General features: G+C 51.4%; 1 protein-coding gene across 1 annotated transcript in view; it reads right to left on the bottom strand.

The window, feature by feature from the left end:
- LOC139242090 (uncharacterized) overlaps positions 1-11,495 on the bottom strand; it is a 22,969-nt gene extending 11,474 nt beyond the window's left edge. The window contains exons 1-3 of the mRNA XM_070870236.1: positions 11,281-11,495; positions 9,904-9,983; positions 1,314-1,439 (exon numbers count right to left, since the gene is read on the bottom strand). Of these exons, the coding sequence (XP_070726337.1) occupies positions 1,314-1,439; positions 9,904-9,983; positions 11,281-11,285 (211 nt within the window). The 5' untranslated portion in view covers positions 11,286-11,495. The remainder of the gene's footprint in view (positions 1-1,313; positions 1,440-9,903; positions 9,984-11,280) is intronic.
- Positions 11,496-16,446: the final 4,951 nt, after the last annotated feature.

Raw genomic sequence — 16,446 nt, 5'->3', positions numbered from 1 at the left:
ACATTCCCTCCATCACAAACCCTCATACTCTCTCTCTCACCTTCTCTCCATCACTAACACCCGCACCCTCTCTCTCCATCTCTCCCTCACATTCCCTTCTTCACTAACCATCTCTCTTTCTCTCTCTCTCACATTCCCTCCATCACTAACCCTCGTACTCTCTCTCTCTCTCTATCACATTCCCTCCTTCACTAACCCTCTCTCTCTCTCATCATCTCTCTCTCACATTCCCTCCATCACTAACCCTCGTACTCTCTCTCTCTCCATCTCTCTCTCTATCACATTCCCTCCTTCACTAACCCTCTCTCTCTCTCACCATCTCTCTCTCACATTCCCTCCACCACTAACTCTCGCTCCCTCTCTCTCTCTTCATCTCTCTCTCACATTCCCTCCATCGCTAACCCTCGTACTCTCTCTCTCTCTCGCACCTTCCTTCCATCACTAACACCCACACCCTCTTTCTCTCTCCATCTCTCTCTCACATTCCCCCTTTCACTAACCCTCTCTCTCTCACCATCTCTCTCACATTCCTTCCATCGCTAACCCTCGTACTCTCTCTCTCTCCCTCTCTCTCTCTCACATTCCCCCTTTCACTAACCCTCACCCTCTCTCTCTCTCTCTCTCTCACATTCCTTCCATCGCTAACCCTCGTACTCTCTCTCTCTCCCTCTCTCTCTCACATTCCCTCCATCGCTAACCCTCGTACTCTCTCTCTCCCTCCCCCTCTCTCTCTCTCACCTTCCCTCCATCACTAACTCTCGCTCCCTCTCTCTCTCTTCATCTCTCTCTCACCTTCCCTCCATCACTAACTCTCGCTCCCTCTCTCTCTCTCCTATTCCCTCCATCGCTAACCCTCGTACTCTCTCTCTCCCTCCCTCTCTCTCTCACCTTCCCTCCATCACTAACTCTCGCTCCCTCTCTCTCTTTTCATCTCTCTCTCACATTCCCTCCATCGCTAACCCTCGTACTCTCTCTCTCTCACCTTCCTTCCATCACTAACTCTCAGTCCCTCTCTCTCTCTCTCTCTCTCACATTCCCTCCATCGCTAACCCTCGTACTCTCTCTCTCTCACCTTCCTTCCATCACTAACTCTCAGTCCCTCTCTCTCTCTCTCTCTCTCACATTCCCTCCATCGCTAACACCCGCACCATCTCTCTCTCCATCGCTCTCTCTCTCACATCTCCCCATCATTAATCCTCGTACCCTCTCTCTCTCTCTCCATTTCTGGTTCCCCCGCCCCGCCCGACAGCGGGACCAAGCTCTCGGTTGGCCCGCACACTCGCGTGCCCCGGGGGGGTGGGGTAAAGGCTCACCAGTCAGGTCCTCTTCGATGGGGTCCGTTGGCGACACGGACTCTCCCTTCACACCTCTCCCTCCATCGTGGGACACAAGGTTCTCGTAGCAGGTGGATTGGGAACCGGCAGAATCTGCGTTGCCGTCTACAGGAGGATACGGTCGAGAAGTTTACAATTCTACTGGGGCCAGAGAACCCCAACAATGAGGAGCAGGAGTGGGCCAATCGGCCCTTCGAGCCTGCACCACCATTCAATAAGATCATGGCTGATCATTCCCTCAGTACCCCTTTCCTGCTTTCTCTCCATACCCCTTGATCCCTTTAGCCGTAAGGGCCATATCTAACTCCCTTTTGAATATATCCAACGAACTGGCCTCAACAACTCTCTGTGGTAGAGAATTCCACAGGTTCACCACTCTCTGGGTGAAGAAGTTTCTCCTCATCTCGGTCCTAAATGGCCTGCCCCCTTATCCTTAGACTGGTCACAAGGGGACGTAACCTTAAAATTAGAGCCAGGCCAATCAGGAGTGATGTGCTTAAGAAGCTATAAATAAAGTGGTTAAGAAGGCATACGGAATACTTGCCTTTATTGGCCGGGGCATGGAATACAAGAGCAGGGTGGATTATGCTTGAACTGTATAAAACACTGGGATAGGCCACAGCTGGAGTACTGCGTGCAGTTCTGGTCACCACATTACAGGAAGGATGTGATCGCACTGGAGAGGGTGCAGAGGAGATTTACCAGGATAGAAACATAGAAAATAGGTGCAGGAGTAGGCCATTCAGCCCTTCTAGCCTGCACCGCCATTCAATGAGTTCATGGCTGAACATTCAACTTCAGTACCCCATTCCTGCTTTCTCGCCATACCCCTTGATTCCCCTAGTAGTAAGGACTTCATCTAACTCCTTTTTGAATATATTTAGTGAATTGGCCTCAACAACTTTCTGTGGCAGAGAATTCCACAGGTTCACCACTCTCTGGGTGAAGAAGTCTCTCCGCATCTCGGTCCTAAATGGCTTACCCCTTATCCTCAGACTGTGACCCCTGGTTCTGGACTTCCCCAACATTGGGAACATTCTTCCTGCATCTAACCTGTCCAAACCCGTCAGAATTTTAAACGTTTCTATGAGGTCCCCTCTCATTCTTCTGAACTCCAGTGAATACAAGCCCAGTTGATCCAGTCTTTCTTGATAGGTCAGTCCCGCCATCCCGGGAATCAGTCTGGTGAACCTTCGCTGCACTCCCTCAATAGCAAGAATGTCCTTCCTCAGGTTAGGAGACCAAAACTGTACACAATATTCCAGGTGTGGCCTCACCAAGGCCCTGTACAACTGTAGCAACACCTCCCTGCCCCTGTACTCAAATCCCCTCGCTATGAAGGCCAACATGCCATTTGCTTTCTTAACCTCCTGCTGTACCTGCATGCCAACCTTCAATGACTGATGTACCATGACACCCAGGTCTCTTTGCACCTTCCCTTTTCCTAATCTGTCACCATTCAGATAATAGTCTGTCTCTCTGTTTTTACCACCAAAGTGGATAACCTCACATTTATCCACATTACACTTCATCTGCCATGCATTTGCCCACTCACCTAACCTATCCAAGTCGCTCTGCAGCCTCATAGCATCCTCCTCGCAGCTCACACTGCCACCCAACTTAGTGTCATCCGCAAATTTGGAGATACTCCATTTAATCCCCTCGTCTAAATCATTAATGTACAGTGTAAACAGCTGGGGCCCCAGCACAGAACCTTGCGGTACCCCACTAGTCACTGCCTGCCATTCTGAAAAGTACCCATTTACTCCGACTCTTTGCTTCCTGTCTGACAACCAGTTCTCAATCCACGTCAGCACACTACCCCCAATCCCATGTGCTTTAACTTTGCACATTAATCTCTTGTGTGGGACCTTGTCGAAAGCCTTCTGAAAGTCCAAATATACCACATCAACTGGTTCTCCCTTGTCAACTTTACTGGAAACATCCTCAAAAAATTCCAGAAGATTTGTCAAGCATGATTTCCCTTTCACAAATCCATGCTGACTTGGACCTATCATGTCATCATTTTCCAAATGCGCTGCTATGACATCCTTAATAATTGATTCCATCATTTTACCCACTACTGATGTCAGGCTGACCGGTCTATAATTCCCTGTTTTCTCTCTCCCTCCTTTTTTAAAAAGTGGGGTTACATTGGCTACCCTCCACTCGATAGGAACTGATCCAGAGTCAATGGAATGTTGGAAAATGACTGTCAATGCATCCGCTATTTCCAAGGCCACCTCCTTAAGTACTCTAGGATGCAATCCATCAGGCCCTGGGGATTTATCGGCCTTCAATCCCATCAATTTCCCAACTAATAAGGATTTCCCTCAGTTCCTCCTCCTTACTAGACCCTCTGACCCCTTTTATATCCGGAAGGTTGTTTGTGTCCTCCTTAGTGAATACCGAACCAAAGTACTTGTTCAATTGGTCTGCCATTTCTTTGTTCCCCGTTATGACTTCCCCTGATTCTGACTGCAGGGGACCTACGTTTGTCTTTACTAACCTTTTTCTCTTTATATACCTATAGAAGCTTTTGCAGTCCGTCTTAATGTTCCCTGCAAGCTTCTTCTCGTACTCCATTTTCCCTGCCCTAATCAAACCCTTTGTCCTCCTCTGCTGAGTTCTAAATGTCTCCCAGTCCCTGGGTTCGCTGCTATTTCTGGCCAATTTGTATGCCACTTCCTTGGCTTTAATACTATCCCTGATTTCCTTTGATAGCCACGGTTGAGCCACCTTCCCTTTTTTATTTTTACGCCAGACAGGGATGTACAATTGTTGTAGTTCATCCATGCGGTCTCTAAATGTCTGCCATTGCCCATCCACTGTCAATCCCTTCAGTATCATTCACCAATCTATCCTAGCCAATTCACGCCTCATACCTTCAAAGTTACCCTTCTTTAAGTTCTGGACCATGGTCTCTGAATTAACTGTTTCATTCTCCATCCTAATGCAGAATTCCACCATATTATGGTCACTCTTCCCCAAGGGGCCTCGCACAACGAGATTGCTAATTAATCCTCTCTCATTACACAACACCCAGTCTAAGATGGCCTCCCCCCTAGTTGGTTCCTCGACATATTGGTCTAGAAAACCATCCCTTATGCACTCCAGGAAATCCTCCTCCACCGTATTGCTTCCAGTTTGGCTAGCCCAATCTATGTGCATATTAAAGTCACCCATGATAACTGCTGCACCTTTATTGCATGCACCCCTAATTTCCTGTTTGATGCCCTCCCCAACATCACTACTACTGTTTTGAGGTCCCAACAATTAGGTGCAGGAGTAGGCCATTCGGCCCTTCGAGCCTGCACCACCATTCAATAAGATCATGGCTGATCATTCCCTCAGTACCCCTTTCCTGCTTTCTCTCCATACCCCTTGATCCCTTTAGCCGTAAGGGTCACATCTAACTCCCTCTTGAATATATCCAACGAACTGGCCTCAACAACTTTCTGTGGAAGAGAATTCCACAGGTTCACCACTCTCTGAGTGAAGAAGTTTCTCCTCATCTCGGTCCTAAATGGCTTACCCCTTATCCTTAGAATGGTCACAAGGGGACGTAACCTTAAAATTAGAGCCAGGCCAATCAGGAGAGATGTGCTTAAGAAGCTATAAGTAAAGTGGTTAAGAAGGCATACGGAATACTTGCCTTTATTGGCCGAGGCATGGAATACAAGAGCAGGGGGGGTTATGCTTGAACTGTATAAAACACTGGGTTAGGTCACAGCTGGAGTACTGCGTGCAGTTCTGGTCACCACATTACAGGAAGGATGTGATTGCACTGGAGAGGGTGCAGAGGAGATTTACCAGGATGTTGCACTGGAGAGGGTACAGAGGAGATTTACCAGGATGTTGCACTAGAGAGGGTACAGAGGAGATTTACCAGGATGTTGCACTAGAGAGGGTACAGAGGAGATTTACCAGGATGTTGCACTGGAGAGGGTGCAGAGGGGATTTACCAGGATGTTGCACTGGAGAAGGTGCAGAGGAGATTTACCAGGATGTTGCACTGGAGAGGGTACAGAACCAGGATGTTGCACTGGAGAGGGTACAGAGGAGATTTACCAGGATGTTGCACTGGAGAGGGTAGAGAGGAGATTTACCAGGATGTTGCACTGGAGAGGGTACAGAGGAGATTTACCGGGATGTTACACTGGAGAGGGTACAGAGGAGATTTACCAGGATGTTGCACTGGAGAGGGTACAGAGGAGATTTACCAGGATGTTGCACTGGAGAGGGTACAGAGGAGATTTACCAGGATGTTTCACTGGAGAGGGTACAGAGGAGATTTACCAGGATGTTGCACTGGAGAGGGTACAGAGGCGATTTACCAGGATGTTGCACTGGAGAGGGTACAGAGGAGATTTACCAGGATGTTGCACTGGAGAGGGTACAGAGGAGATTTACCAGGATGTTGCACTGGAGAGGGTACAGAGGAGATTTACCAGGATGTTGCACTGGAGAGGGTACAGAGGAGATTTACCAGGATGTTGCACTGGAGAGGGTACAGAGGAGATTTACCAGGATGTTGCACTGGAGAGGGTACAGAGGAGATTTACCAGGATGTTGCACTGGAGAGGGTACAGAGGAGATTTACCAGGATGTTGCACTGGAGAGGGTACAGAGGAGATTTACCAGGATGTTGCACTGGAGAGGGTGCAGAGGGGATTTACCAGGATGTTGCCGGGACTGGAGAGGGTACAGAGGAGATTTACCAGGATGTTGCACTGGAGAGGGTACAGAGGAGATTTACCAGGATGTTGCACTGGAGAGGGTGCAGAGGAGATTTACCAGGATGTTGCACTGGAGAGGGTACAGAGGAGATTTACCAGGATGTTGCACTGGAGAGGGTACAGAGGAGATTTACCAGGATGTTGCACTGGAGAGGGTACAGAGGAGATTTACCAGGATGTTGCACTGGAGAGGGTGCAGAGGGGATTTACCAGGATGTTGCCGGGACTGGAGAGGGTACAGAGGAGATTTACCAGGATGTTGCACTGGAGAGGATACAGAGGAGATTTACCAGGATGTTGCACTGGAGAGGGTACAGAGGAGATTTACCAGGATGTTGCACTGGAGAGGGTACAGAGGAGATTTACCAGGATGTTGCCGGGACTGGAGAATTTTGGCGACGAGGAAAGATTGGATAGGCTGGGGTCTGTTTCCCTTGGAACAGAGGAGGCTGAGGGGAGACCTGATTGAGGTGTATAAAATGATGAGGGGCCTGGATAGAGTGGATAGGACGGACCTGTTTCCCTGGGCAGAGGGGTCAACAACCAGGGGGGGGGGGCACAGATTGAAAGTAATTGGGGGGGGGAGGTTTAGAGGGGATTTGAGGGGGAAATGTCTTCACCCAGAGGGCGGTGGGGGTCTGGGGCAGGGTCTGGAACTCACGGCCTGAAAGGGGGGTAGAGGCAGAAACCCTCACCACATTTGGATGTGCCCCTGAAGTGCCGTAACCCACAGGGCTACGGACCCAGAGCGGGAAAGTGGGATTAGACCGGGATAGCGCTTGGTCGGCCGGCACGGACACGATGGGCCGAATGGCCTCCCTCCGAGCTGTAAATCTCTGTGATTCTATGATGTCAGGAAAAACTTTCTCACACAAAGAGCGCTGGAAATCTCGGAACTCTCTCCCCACAACAGCTGTGGCGGCTAGGAGTCAATCGGACCGTTCAAGACCGAGATGGAGATGTTTTTGTTGGGTATCATCACAGGCAGTCCCTCGGAATCGAGGAAGACTTGCTCCCACTCTTAACATGAGGCCTCAGGTGGCTGAACAGCCCAATACGAGAGCCACAGTCCCTGTCACAGGTGGGGACAGACAGACGTTGAGGGAAGGGGAGGGTGGGATTGGTTTGCCGCACGCTCCTTCCGCTGCCTGCGCTTGGTCTCTGCACGCTCTCGGCGACGAGACTCGAGGTGCTCAGCGCCCTCCCGGATGCACTCCCTCCACTTGGGGCGGACTGGTCTTTGGGCCCAGGGACTCCCAGGTGTCGGTGGGGATGTTGCACTTTATATCAGGGAGGGCTTTGAGGGTGGTCCCTTGTAACGTTTCCTCTGCCCCACCTTTGGCCCGTTTGCCCGTGAAGGAGTTCCGAGTAGAGCGCTCGCTTTGGGGAGTCCCGTGTCTGGGGGGGGACCATGCGGACAATGTGGCCCTGCCCAGCGGAGCTGGTCGAGTGTGGTCAGTGCTTCGATGCTGGGGATGTTGGGCCTGGTCGAGGACGCTAACATTGGTGCGTCTGTCCTCCCCGGGGGGATTTGCAGGATCTTGCGGAGACAGCGTTGGTGGTATTTCTCCAGCGACTCGAGGTGTCTATTGTACACGGTCCGTGTCTCTGAGCCACACAGGAGGGTGGGTATCACTACAGCCCTGTAGACCATGAGCTGGGGGTGAGATACCTACTGTACACGGTCCATGTCTCTGAGCCACACAGGAGGGCGGGTATCACTACAGCCCTGTAGACCATGAGCTGGGGGTGAGGTACCTACTGTACATGGTCCGTGTCTCTGAGCCACACAGGAGGGCGGGTATCACTACAGCCCTGTAGACCATGAGCTGGGGGTGAGGTACCTACTGTACATGGTCCATGTCTCTGAGCCATACAGGAGGGTGGGTATCACTACAGCCCTGTAGACCATGAGCTGGGGGTGAGATACCTACTGTACACGGTCCATGTCTCTGAGCCACACAGGAGGGCGGGTATCACTACAGCCCTGTAGACCATGAGCTGGGGGTGAGGTACCTACTGTACATGGTCCGTGTCTCTGAGCCACACAGGAGGGCGGGTATCACTACAGCCCTGTAGACCATGAGCTGGGGGTGAGATACCTACTGTACATGGTCCATGTCTCTGGGCCATACAGGAGGGCGGGTATCACTACAGCCCTGTAGACCATGAGCTGGGGGTGAGATACCTACTGTACATGGTCCATGTCTCTGAGCCATACAGGAGGGTGGGTATCACTACAGCCCTGTAGACCATGAGCTGGGGGTGAGATACCTACTGTACATGGTCCGTGTCTCTGAGCCACACAGGAGGGCGGGTATCACTACAGCCCTGTAGACCATGAGCTGGGGGTGAGGTACCTACTGTACACGGTCCATGTCTCTGAGCCACACAGGAGGGCGGGGTATCACTACAGCCCTGTAGACCATGAGCTGGGGGTGAGATACCTACTGTACATGGTCCATGTCTCTGAGCCACACAGGAGGGCGGGGTATCACTACAGCCCTGTAGACCATGAGCTCGCTGGTGGATTTGAGGGGCCTGGTCTTCAAACACTCTTTTCCTCAGGCGGCCCGAAGGCTGCACTGGCGCACTGGAGGCGGTGTTGTATCTCGTCGCCAATGTCGGCCCTTGTTGATAGGAGGCTCCCGAGGTATGGGGAATGGTCCACGGTGTCCAGGGCCAAGATGGATGCATTTTTGTTGGGTAAGAGTGTTTAGGGTTTGTCGAACCAAGGAGGGTAAATGCAGCTCGGTTACAGATCTGATTGTGTGGCCTCCTCCTGTTCCTATGATGCACCGCGGCAACTGGCCAAGGCTTCTTCACCAGCACCTCCCAAACCCACGACCTCTACCGCCCAGAAGGTCAAGGGCAGCAGGCCCATGGGAACACCACCCCCTCCACGTTCCCCTCCCAGTCACACACCATCCCTCGACTTGGGAAATATATCGGCCGTTCCTTCATCGTCTCCGGGTCACAATCCTGGAACTCCCTCCCTAACAGCAACCTTCACCACACGGGACTGCAGCGGTTCAAGAAGGAGGCTCACCACCACCTTCTCAAGGGGCGACGAGGAACGGGCGATAAACGCTGGGCCTGGCCCTCAGTACTGCCCCTCCGACAGTGCGGCACTCCCTCAGTACTGCCCCTCCGACAGTGCGGCACTCCCTCAGTACTGCCCCTCCGACAGTGCGGCGCTCCCTCAGTACTGCCCCTCCGACAGTGCGGGGCTCCCTCAGTACTGCCCCTCCGACAGTGCGGGGCTCCCTCAGTACTGCCCCTCCGACAGTGCGGCACTCCCTCAGTACTGCCCCTCCGACAGTGCGGCTCTCCCTCAGTACTGCCCCTCCGACAGTGCGGCACTCCCTCAGTACTGCCCCTCCGACAGTGCGGCGCTCCCTCAGTACTGCCCCTCCGACAGTACGGGGCTCCCTCAGTACTGCCCCTCCGACAGTGCGGCACTCCCTCAGTACTGCCCCTCCGACAGTGCGGCACTCCCTCAGTACTGCCCCTCCGACACTCCCTCAGTACTGCCCCTCCGACAGTGCGGCACTCCCTCAGTACTGTCCCTCCGACACTCCCTCAGTACTGCCCCTCTGACAGTGCGGGGCTCCCTCAGTACTGGTAAGCGGGGAGTGTGGGCCCGGATTACAGGGGCTCGAGTCTCTGAAATGTGTGTGTGGGGATCAAACCCACGACTATCCGACGCAGAGAGAGAGACTGATGGTGACACACAGAGAGAAAAACGGTCAGAGAAGGAGCGAGGGGACGGAGAGAGGGAATGGGACGGAGGTGGAGAAGAGGATTGTGCACAAGTCTCTAGGACTCACCTTGTACAGTGTCCGATTCCTTCCGGCTGTATGAACCATTCAGCTGGAACTCCAAGCCCGACTTGTTCCGGAAAAAACTACTGCAGATAGGGAGAGAAAATAACCATTTTACAGGGGGCTCTAGGTAGTGAAGGGGGGAATGTGTCCGAGAGAGAGAGAGAGAGAGAGAACGAGGGTTAGTGAAGGGGAGAATGTGTCCGAGAGAGAGAGAGAGAGAGAGAGAGAGAGTACAGGGGTTAGTGAAGGGGAGAATGTGTCAGAGAGAGAGAGAGAGAGAGAGAGAGTACGGGGGTTAGTGAAGGGGAGAATGTGTCCGAGAGAGAGAGAGAGAGAGAGAGAGAGAGAGAGAACGAGGATTAGTGAAGGGGAGAATGTGTCCGAGAGAGAGAGAGAGAGAGAACGAGGGTTAGTGAAGGGGAGAATGTGTCAGAGAGAGAGAGAGAGAGAGAGAGAGAGTACGGGGGTTAGTGAAGGGGAGAATGTGTCCGAGAGAGAGAGAGAGAGAGTACGGGGGTTAGTGAAGGGGAGAATGTGTCCGAGAGAGAGAGAGAGAGAGAGAGAGAGAGTACGGGGGTTAGTGAAGGGGAGAATGTGTCCGAGAGAGAGAGAGAGAGAGTACGGGGGTTAGTGAAGGGGAGAATGTGTCCGAGAGAGAGAGAGAGAGAGAGTACGGGGGTTAGTGAAGGGGAGAATGTGTCCGAGAGAGAGAGAGAGAGAGAGAGAGAGAGAGAGAGAGTACGGGGGTTAGTGAAGGGGAGAATGTGTCCGAAAGAGAGAGAGAGAGAGAGAGAGTACGGGGGTTAGTGAAGGGGAGAATGCGTCAGACAGAGAGAGAGAGAGAGAGAGAGAGAGTACGGGGGTTAGTGAAGGGGAGAATGTATCAGAGAGAGACGGAGAGAGAGAGGGTACAAGGGTTATGAAGATGGGAATGTATGAGAGAGAGACGGAGTGAGAGAGAGTACGAGGGTTAGTGAAGACGGGAATGTATCAGAGAGAGACGGAGAGAGAGAGGGTTCAAGGGTTAGTGAAGACGGGAATGTATCAGAGGGAGAGGGTACAAGGGTTAGTGAAGACGGGAATGTATCAGAGAGAGACGGAGAGAGAGAGGGTTCAAGGGTTAGTGAAGACGGGAATGTATCAGAGAGAGACGGAGAGAGAGAGAGTATGGGGGTTATTGAAGACGGGAATGTATCAGAGAGAGACGGAGAGAGAGAGGGTTCAAGGGTTAGTGAAGACAGGAATGTATCAGAGAGAGACGGAGAGGGAGAGGGTTCAAGGGTTAGTGAAGACAGGAATGCCCTGGGGAGCGTTCTTGTCGGGAGTGAGGTTATCATTGGGTGAGAGGCCGACCAGATTAGGCTCGGGGTCGAAGGTTACCTCATTATCCGGGCGATTCTCTTGTTGTGAGCCTTCCGTTTGTGGCCTGAAAGAAAATGATATCGCGGGTTGAGACATTTTCTGGGGATCTGGGCGATAAGATTGAGAGGGAATCTTATGGAAACCTATCAGATTATGAGGGGGCTCGACAAGGTGGATGCAGAGAGGATGTTCCCACTGATGGGGGAGACTAGAACTAGGGGGCATGGTCTTAGAATAAGGGGCCGCCCATTTAAAACTGAGATGAGGAGGAATTTCTTCTCTCAGAGGGTTGTAAATCTGTGGAATTCTCTGCCCCAGAGAGCTGTGGAGGCTGGGACATTGAATATATTTAAGGTGGAGATAGACAGATTTTTGAGCGATAAGGGAGTGAAGGGTTATGGGGAGCGGGCGGGGAAGTGGAGCTGAGTCCATGATCGGATCAGCCCATGGTGGTATTAAATGGCGGAGCAGGGCTCGAGGGGCCGAATGGCCGACTCCTGCTCCTGTTCCTGATGTTCCTATGTTCCAATCTTCCTATCTTCCTATCTTCCTATGTTCCTATCTTCCTATCTTCCTAAGTTCCTAAGTTCCTAAGTTCCTATCTTCCTATCTTCCTATCTTCCTATCTTCCTAAGTTCCTAAGTTCCTAAGTTCCTATCTTCCTATCTTCCTATCTTCCTATCTTCCTATCTTCCTAAGTTCCTAAGTTCCTAAGTTCCTAAGTTCCTAAGTTCCTAAGTTCCTATCTTCCTATCTTCCTATCTTCCTATCTTCCTATCTTCCTATCTTCCTATCTTCCTATCTTCCTATCTTCCTATCTTCCTATCTTCCTATGTTCCTATGTAGTTCTGGGTTCCAAACATCAGGAAGAATATCTTGGCCCTTGGAGCGGGTGCAGGGCAGATTTACCAGAATGCTACCCGGGGCCAAAAGGGTTTTAATGATGAGTACAGGTTGCAGAGGCTTGGCCGGTGTTCCATCAAGATTAGAAGATTAAGGGACGACCTAAATCGAGGTGTTGAAAGGGTCAAGCTGGAGTAGATGGAGAGAAACGATCTCGTAGTGAAGGATCCTCTAGGGAAGAGTGATCATAGCATGTTCGAATTTCAAAATTCAGTTTGAGGGTGAGAAAGTTGGGTCTCAAACCAGTGTCCTGACCCTAAATAAAGGTAATTACAAAGGTATGAAGGCAGAGTCGGCTAAAGTGGACTGGGTAAATAGATCCAAGGGTAAGACGGCCGATAAGCAGTGGCAGACATTTAAGGAGATATTTCATAATCTCAGCAAAAATATATTCCAGTGAGAAGGAAAGACCCGAAGAGAAGGATGGACCATCCGTGCTAACTAAGGAAATAATGGACGGTATCAAATTGAAAACAAGGGCATAGAATGTTGCGAAGACTCGTGGTAGACCAGAGGATTGGGAAATTTTTAGACACCAGCAAAGGACAATGAAAAAAATAATAAAGAGAGAGATTATGAGAGTAAACTAGCAAGAAATATAAAAATAGAGAGTGAGCGTTTCGACAGGTATATCAAAAAGGAAGAGAGTGGCTAAAGTAAACATTGGTCCCTTAGAGGACGAGACTGGGGAATTAATAATGGGAAACCGAGAAATGGCAGAGACTTTGAACGAATATTTTGTATTGGGTCTTCACGGTAGAAGACATTGAAAAATCCCAATAGTGGATAATCGAGGGGCTATTGAGGGGGAACTTAATACAATCACTGTCACTCGCGATAAAGTACGGGCAAACTAATGGGACTAAAGGCGGACAAGTCCCCTGGACCTGATGGCTTACACCCTCGGGTCTTAAAAGAAGTGGATGCAGGGATAGTGGATGCATTGGTTGTAATCGACCAAAATTCCCTGGATTCTGGAGAGGTCCGCATAAGAGGTTACTGCACAAGACAAAAGTTCACGGGGTTGGGGTAATATATCAGCGTGGATAGAGGATTGGCTAACTAACAGAGAACAGAGAGTCGGAATAAATGATTCATTCTCTGGTTGGTAACCAGTAACTAGTGGTGTGTCGCAGGGATCAGTGCTGGGACCCCAGCTATTTACAATCTATATTAACGACCTGGAAGAAGGGACTGAGTGTAACGTAGACAAGTTTGCTGACGATACAAAGATGGGAGGAAAAGCAATGTGTGAGGAGGACACAAAAAATCTGCAAAAGGACATAGACAGGTTAAGTGAGTGGGCAAAAATTTGGCAGATGGAGTATAATGTTGGATAGTGTGAGGTCATGCACTTTGGCAAGAAAAATAAGCAAACAAGTTATTATTTAAATGGAGAAAGATTACAAAGTGCCGCAGTACAGCGGGACCTGGGGGTTACTTGTGCATGAAACACGAAAGGTTAGTCTGCAGGTACAGCAAGTGATCAGGAAGGCCAATGGTATCTGGGCCTTTATTGCAAAGGGGGATGGAGTATAAAAGCAGGGAAGTCTTGCTCCAGTTATACAGGGTATTGGTGAGGCCACACCTGGAGTACTGCGTGCAGTTTTGCTCTCCGTATTTACGAAAGGATATACTTGGCTTTGGAGGCAGTTCAGAGAAGGTTCACTCGGTTGATTCCGGGGATGAGGGGGTTGACTTATGAGGAAAGGTTGAGGAGGTTGGGCCTCTACTCATTGGAGTTCAGAAGAATGAGAGGTGATCTTATGGAAACGTATCAGATTATGAGGGGGGCTCGACAAGGTGGATGCAGAGAGGATGTTCCCACTGATGGGGGAGACTAGAACTAGGGGGCATGGTCTTAGAATAAGGGGCCGCCCATTTAAAACTGAGATGAGGAGGAATTTCTTCTCTCAGAGGGTTGTAAATCTGTGGAATTTTCTGCCCCAGAGAGCTGTGGAGGCTGGGACATTGAATATATTTAAGGTGGAGATAGACAGATTTTTGGGCGATAAGGGAGTGAAGGGTTATGGGGAGCGGGCGGGGAAGTGGAGCTGAGTCCATGATCGGATCAGCCCATGGTGGTATTAAATGGCGGAGCAGGCTCGAGGGGCCGAATGGCCTACTCCTGCTCCTGTTTCTGATGTAGTTATTATGAAACTATCTCCTCTGGTGGGGAGAGGCCAGGGCACGGGAGCAGAACCTTAGAATCAGAGCCAGGCCGTTCAGGGGGTGATGTCAGGGAGCACTTCCTCACACCGAGGGTCAGTGGGAATCGGGAACTCTGTCCCACAAAGAGCCGTCAAGGCCAGGGGTCAATTGGAAATTTCAAAACTGAGATTGACAGATTTTTGTTGGGTAACGGTATTAAAGGTTAGGGAACCAAGGTGGGGAGATGGAGTTAAGATACAGATCAACCAGAATCTGATTGAATGGTATCACAGGCTCAAGGGGCTGAATGGGCCTCCTCCTGTTCCTGTGTAACAGGCTCAAGGGGCTGAATGGCCTCCTCCTGTTCCTAATGTAACAGGCTCGAGGGGCTGAATGGCCTCCTCCTGTTCCTAATGTAACAGGCTCGAGGGGCTGAATGGCCTCCTCCTGTTCCTAATGTAACAGACTCGAGGGGCTGAATGGGCCTCCTCCTGTTCCTGTGTAACAGGCTCGAGGGGCTGAATGGCCTCCTCCTGTTCCTAATGTAACAGGCTCGAGGGGCTGAATGGCCTCCTCCTGTTCCTAATGTAACAGACTCGAGGGGCTGAATGGCCTCCTCCTGTTCCTGTGTAACAGGCTCGAGGGACTGAATGGACCTCCTCCTGTTCCTGTGTAACAGGCTCGAGGGGCTGAATGGGCCTCCTCCTGTTCCTGTGTAACAGACTCGAGGGACTGAATGGGCCTCCTCCTGTTCCTAATGTAACAGGCTCGAGGGGCTGAATGGGCCTCCTCCTGTTCCTAATGTAACAGGCTCGAGGGACTGAATGGGCCTCCTCCTGTTCCTAATGTAACAGGCTCGAGGGACTGAATGGGCCTCCTCCTGTTCCTAATGTAACAGACTCGAGGGGCTGAATGGGCCTCCTCCTGTTCCTGTGTAACAGGCTCGAGGGGCTGAATGGGCCTCCTCCTGTTCCTGTGTAACAGGCTCGAGGCGCTGAATGGGCCTCCTCCTGTTCCTAATGTAACAGACTCGAGGGGCTGAATGGGCCTCCTCCTGTTCCTGTGTAACAGGCTCGAGGGGCTGAATGGGCCTCCTCCTGTTCCTAATGTAACAGGCTCGAGGGGCTGAATGGGCCTCCTCCTGTTCCTGTGTAACAGGCTCAAGGGGCTGAATGGCCTCCTCCTGTTCCTAATGTAACAGGCTCGAGGGGCTGAATGGCCTCCTCCTGTTCCTAATGTAACAGGCTCGAGGGGCTGAATGGCCTCCTCCTGTTCCTAATGTAACAGACTCGAGGGGCTGAATGGGCCTCCTCCTGTTCCTGTGTAACAGGCTCGAGGGGCTGAATGGCCTCCTCCTGTTCCTAATGTAACAGGCTCGAGGGGCTGAATGGCCTCCTCCTGTTCCTAATGTAACAGACTCGAGGGGCTGAATGGCCTCCTCCTGTTCCTGTGTAACAGGCTCGAGGGACTGAATGGACCTCCTCCTGTTCCTGTGTAACAGGCTCGAGGGGCTGAATGGGCCTCCTCCTGTTCCTGTGTAACAGACTCGAGGGACTGAATGGGCCTCCTCCTGTTCCTAATGTAACAGGCTCGAGGGGCTGAATGGGCCTCCTCCTGTTCCTAATGTAACAGGCTCGAGGGACTGAATGGGCCTCCTCCTGTTCCTAATGTAACAGGCTCGAGGGACTGAATGGGCCTCCTCCTGTTCCTAATGTAACAGACTCGAGGGGCTGAATGGGCCTCCTCCTGTTCCTGTGTAACAGGCTCGAGGGGCTGAATGGGCCTCCTCCTGTTCCTGTGTAACAGGCTCGAGGGGCTGAATGGGCCTCCTCCTGTTCCTGTGTAACAGACTCGAGGGGCTGAATGGGCCTCCTCCTGTTTCTAATGTAACAGGCTCGAGGGGCTGAATGGGCCTCCTCCTGTTCCTGTGTAACAGGCTCGAGGGGCTGAATGGGCCTCCTCCTGTTCCTGTGTAACAGGCTCGAGGGGCTGAATGGGCCTCCTCCTTTTCCTAATGTAACAGGCTCGAGGGGCTGAATGGGCCTCCTCCTTTTCCTAATGTAACAGGCTCGAGGGGCTGAATGGGCCTCATGTTCCTCTCAGCCAATGCACATGGCAAGATCCCACAGA

This window comes from Pristiophorus japonicus, unplaced genomic scaffold (genome assembly GCF_044704955.1).
Source record: "Pristiophorus japonicus isolate sPriJap1 unplaced genomic scaffold, sPriJap1.hap1 HAP1_SCAFFOLD_1214, whole genome shotgun sequence".
Taxonomy (NCBI): domain Eukaryota; kingdom Metazoa; phylum Chordata; class Chondrichthyes; family Pristiophoridae; genus Pristiophorus; species Pristiophorus japonicus.
Note: the sequence above shows the minus strand (reverse complement) of the source record. Positions and strands in the feature narration are given on the sequence as shown.